General features: G+C 35.5%; 1 protein-coding gene across 2 annotated transcripts in view; it reads left to right on the top strand.

The window, feature by feature from the left end:
* ppm1kb (protein phosphatase, Mg2+/Mn2+ dependent 1Kb) overlaps window positions 1–1,402 on the top strand; it is a 16,662-nt gene extending 15,260 nt beyond the window's left edge. For both annotated transcript variants that reach the window (XM_058385743.1, XM_058385744.1), the window contains one exon: window positions 1–1,402. This exon is cut by the window's left edge and continues 65 nt beyond it. In XM_058385743.1, the coding sequence (XP_058241726.1) occupies window positions 1–67 (67 nt within the window). In that variant the 3' untranslated portion in view covers window positions 68–1,402.
* Window positions 1,403–5,906: the final 4,504 nt, after the last annotated feature.

The raw sequence follows: 5,906 nt of genomic DNA on the forward strand, positions 1-5,906 counted from the left end.
ACAGAAAAGCTCGGACGTGAGCTTCTCCTTCAGCCGCAGCTTTGTGTCCAGTGGCCGTTGGGCCTGAGTGAGTGAGGGACGGAAAGTGAGCGGAGGAGGAGATTGGGGATAAGGGGGAATGGTTTTGAACAAATCAGTGGACCAGGTGGGAGGAAGATCCCAGAGTGCAATAAAACCAGGGTGTTTTGGGAACAGGAAACATTAAACTTGACTCAAACTGCTTAGAGACAGTAAAGCGTTTTGTGTGAACAGTACTGTATTAGGAATATTCCAGTGTACATCCCATCTGCTTTCCTGAAGAAGTGTCCAGTATGTGCACACCAATCAGTATTTCTAAAACTGAACCAAGATCAGTGACGTGGCCTGTCGGTTGCCGTACGTACGGTTTTTCTAGTTTTACCTCGGAATTTTTTCAAGTGTGTATATTTTATAACTGTGAATAGACCTTTGTTTGTTTGTTTTAATTTGCAAGCACATTTGATGGGTCAAATAATACACTCACACTTGATATAGCACTTGATCGTAGTAGTCACTATGATCCTCTGTATCAGCTACTTCCATGGTTTAAAGTGCTACTTGGTCATTTCAAACCATTTAATCGTCTGAAGGTATTGGTTTCGCTAGTGACTTAATTATCTCCTTCCCCATGCCTTACTAAGACATGACGATGCATGGTTTTATATAAAGTAGCGTTGGTCTGTACAAACCTGTATTATTTGATCTCAGCATTCCTTCAATAACGAGAGCCCAGCTATACACTGATACGGTTTTAGTAACCAGCTCCTACCTAGATGCTTCTGTATGTCCATCACAGCCATCAAATTCACATAGACTGTCCTTTTATTCACACTGAACATTTATTAAAGGTATTGCTGGGTGATGGTGCACTTATCCAGGGGCAGCTGTTTAACGTACGCTTGTCCGTTACTCACAGCCCGAAGCGTTTGACATTAACCAGCAGAACAGTGTAATTGAGAACACTGTGGGTAATTCCCAAATAAATCCCAATATTCCACAGGGATTCGGACATTTTAGTACATGCATGTGTTCTAGTGGGCGTGGTTTCGTGGACACTCCTGAAGGAAATCGCTCAGCTGCTCGTTTTCACATTAAACTTAAGTTAATCTGGGCCACTGCACAGCATCCTACTCATCTAGTGCCTTTTTTTTTGTTTCAGTAATTAACACTCCTCATGGAAGCACATGAGTTCAGAACACTATTAAAGTCTCCTTAAAATACAAACTTGTGGCTTTCTTACAAACACTTTTGTAAGAGAGCAGTCCTCATAAGTGCATTTGGTACAGGTTTGTTTTGTTTTTTACTGTATGTTTTGTATATAATCATATTTATATATTTTGATGTTCCAGAAATCTATATATACACATATATATATATATACGTTTATATATATATATATAAAATACACATATATATATATATATATATATATATATATATATATATATATATATATATATATATATATATATATATATATATACGTTTATATATATATAAAATACACATATATATATATATATATATATATATATATATATATATATATATATATATATATATATATATATATATATATATATATATATATATATATATATATATATATATAGACGAGTTCATGTGAGTGACACAGTTCAGGATCAGGATCTTCTTATCTGTAAAGGTTTTTGTCAGATGTTTTGGTACATCCCTTTTTTTTTCTTCCTGAACTGTAGTCAGTGATTGATTCTTTAACGTCCAGTGCACAGAATCAAGATTTTCTTCAAACAGACCCCACAAATATTTATTTTGTTGTCCGTTTTTGTTGGTTTCTTTTATGTACAGGTCATTTATGATGTCTAGGAAATAGATGATGAATCAACTGGATTTCGATGTTTAAAATCTCTAAAACTGATGAGCTACCATCTGCCAAAAAGCAGTCTGAGCTGGACAGACCGGTAGACCATCTTAACTGACACTTTGGTTAGTTTTCAGCTTCATTACTACGTCACTAAACTGAGCAATAAGTGTTTTAGATTACCCGAATGGTGCAGAAGAGTGGTGAGTGTATCCCCATGAGTTTGTGGCCAGGAGGTTAAGAGAGCAAATCGTAGGAATCTGAGAGCTCATGTTGTGGAAGAGGACGAATAGAGCTTTCCGTCCCAACACTTAGTAGTATTCACCAATGGTCTAGTGTTTTGGCAGCTGGTACGTTTTCAGAACAAGGTAGATTTTTTTGGTTTGTTTTTCATCTTCCACGTGTTTTTTCCCTCCATTTTACTGTTCCTGTTTCCTCTCTGAGCCCTCGATAATTAACATAAATCCATACATTTTAATGCAGTTTCTAGGTGCTTTAATTCAATCAGTCTATTTGGTAGAGGGTTTTAATGTGATGCTCAATCAACCATCGATATTTTTTGTCTTTTTATATTCCCCCTTTTTAAGCTCGGCCCACATCATTTCATTCCTAAACCCTTTCTACTTTGATTAGTTTTAGACAAAGGCGAAATGAGATGATGATTTTAAAATTCTCCCTACCAGTGACGTCTCACTGTTGTGATGTCCATCATCACTCCATACTGTTTAACTAAAATGTGAACATTGTAAGAGAAATGGAAGACCGTCACTGTAGCTTTTACTTCTCTATCAGTGCATGACTTCATTTTTCTGCCGTTGTATGGATATGTGCTCCTCACTTTCAATTATACTGCAGAAACTGTATTTTTGTGCAGCTTTGTTTACTTGTGAATAAAGTTTCAGTGGAAACAGGAATGTAACTTATTTATTGTTGACTTTGTGTGTTTTTTCACATCTAGTTTAGTTATATTTGATTTTTATATCACTTTTAACTAAAGATATTGGGCCTCAAGATGCCAAAATTTGGAGCAGCTACAAAATTTATAAAGGTTTTTGTCACACAGGTTATGATCTCCATAAAAGGCAAAGATGAAAATGGGAGAATTGACGTGTTTTTCACTTTTTAATAACTAATGAAATGACTTTTACATAAAGCATGACTTCAGTACTGTACTGTAACACAGCAACAAGTTGAACTCACATGAACTTTACCACAGGGTCATAACTATGAACAAGTGGGGAAACATATGGATGCTCGGTGTTCAATTCCCCCCTGGAAGTTCGAAGTTGGGAGGTTGTAAATCCGACGGCAGGTTAAGTAGCCTTTGCCACATATACATTACTGCACAGTGAAATTCTTTCTTCGCATATCCCATCCTTGGGGGGTTGGGGTCAGAGCACAGGGTCAGCCATGATGCAGCACCCCTGGAGCAGGGTTGAGGGCCTATCAAGGGCCCAAAGGTGGCAGCTTGGCAGTGCTGTGGGGGTTGAACCCTGATCTTCTGATCAACACCCCAGGGCCTTAACTACTTGAGTTACCACCACCCCACCCTTGAGGTGCATTCAAGGCACTTGCTCGTAGCAAAGAATGCGCAAGATGTGCTTTTGTATATTTATAATCAATTCAAGAAGCCACTGTAAGCTTTACTTAAATGTTACTATATCGTAATTGTACACTGCTATTGTATTTTGTGCAGCCAATCAGCTTGGCGACTTTACATTAATTGTCACCGCCATGTTTTCTTACTGACACGCCCCCAACATGGACACTTGTTTGTTTTGTTTGTTTGTTTTATCTTGTTGTGGTCTTGTTTTTTATATGCATTATTAGTGCATTTAGTAAGTGGCTTCATCAATTGAATAAAAACATAACCAGTTTTGTTTTTAATTAAAGTTAATTATAATTGAAGTTAATAATCCTTGCTGTAGGTTTTTATCTATGTGTTTGTTTGTTTGCTTGCTTGCTTCTTTGCTTGTTTGTTTGTTTATTGGCAGCTAATTAAGGTACGCCTCCATTTTGCGCCAACCCAAGTGACTTCAACACAGGTGACCTCGTAAATACGACTTCCCAACTCGTAAATACGAACTTCCCAGAAGGACTTTTTGCACAGTATGTTATCCTCCCACCCAATGTGGATATTTCAGTTTGTCTCCAGCAGGAGTCGCTGTTGCAGAGTTTATCAGCTATTATTACACACAAATCCTACAGATCTGTTGTGTGCAATAAAATGTTCATTTACATGGAGGATGTAACCAGAGCCTTTGTAACCAGAGGCGTTATGTGTCTTGTCTGCACTGTCTTGTCTTGTCATCCTGTGCACTTATGTTGTATGTTTAGTTTCTAAAGAATGCACCTGTACTCTGGTCCAGGAGGAACGTTGCTGCACTTCACTGTGTACTGCATAAGCTATATATGGTTGAAGTGACAATAAAGCTTCTTTGACTTTGACTTTGACTCAGAAAGTATTAATGGGCTTAAAACTCAGTATCAGATGATTACAGTTTCATAACTGGTGTGAAAATAAGAGATGACATGGTTCCTTCCTCATGAACTTTATTCACCTGCCCTGTGTTTACATAAAGCAAGAACGGACCACACCAATAACACACACACTCACACGCAATGGAGGTGTCTATTGACATTCCAACACATTCTTAAACTGTCAGTTGTGATGAAGACTCCAGGATAAGTGAAGAAGAAACTGATGTTCCAGGCTCCAGGTGTGTGCAGCTTTTTCTTCTGCATCTTGCTTGCATGGAGATTCATTTTTGAAACTTTTAATGGGTAAACCCAATTAACGGCAAACTTATATTAATTGCAGATCATTATTCTGATGCAATTTGTAGCTTTGTGTTATTTCTAGGTTTTTTCTATTTAAAATAGAATTATTTTATAACAGCATCTTAATAAACTGCAGGAAATATAGACAGACAGACAGACAGACAGACAGATAGATAGATAGATAGATAGATAGATAGATAGATAGATAGATAGATAGATAGATAGATAGATAGATAGATAGACAGGTGGATAGATGGATAGATAGATAGATAGATAGATAGATAGATAGATAGATAGATAGACAGACAGACAGACAGACAGACAGACAGACAGACAGACAGACAGACAGACAGACAAATAGATAGATAGATAGATAGATAGATAGATAGATAGATAGATAGATAGATAGATAGACAGACAGACAGACAGACAGACAGACAGACAGATAGATAGATAGATAGATAGATAGATAGATAGATAGATAGATAGATAGATAGACAGACAGGTGGATAGATAGATAGATAGATAGATAGATAGATAGATAGATAGATAGATAGATAGATAGATAGATAGATAGATAGATAGATAGATAGATGGTTAAAGTTAGAAATAAAGATTGTGTATTTGGAGGGTAATCCTTTTTCTAAAAATAATAATAATAGTAGTAAAATTATAATAATCATAATAATGACAATGCATTTTCATAATTTTATTTTAGACATAATATGTAGAATTTTGTCTCACTATAAAAAAAATAATTTGTTACAAATCTAGTAACTTTGGTTATTTTATCATTAATAGATTTCAGCAAAATAAGTAAATAAACAAATAAATACATAAATCCATCAATAATGGTAATATTAATATTATTATTATTATTATTATTATTAGTAGTAGTAGTAGTAGTAGTATTAATAATAATAATAATAATAATAATAATAATAATAATAATAATAATAATAATAATAATAATAATAATATATTGACAATAATGTAGTTGCAAAAGTATATGAGATTGGGAATGGTAATTGGAGTGTTGAAAGCTCCTTTTAGTCCTTTATAATCCTCACCATATAATCCATCTCCAAACACAAGAGCAAAGTCCAGTTGCTCCAATCATCACATCTGATGACAATCACTGTTATAGAAATGAGTAGATTTCTGAACATTCGCTCCTCTTCCACGTGACTGATGTTATCTAATCATCTCGATGTCGTGTTTAATGTGGAATGCTGTTGGTGCTTTGTGTAACTTCCTCCTCCTGCAT

This window comes from Hemibagrus wyckioides, linkage group LG03 (genome assembly GCF_019097595.1).
Source record: "Hemibagrus wyckioides isolate EC202008001 linkage group LG03, SWU_Hwy_1.0, whole genome shotgun sequence".
In the NCBI taxonomy this organism is placed as follows: domain Eukaryota; kingdom Metazoa; phylum Chordata; class Actinopteri; order Siluriformes; family Bagridae; genus Hemibagrus; species Hemibagrus wyckioides.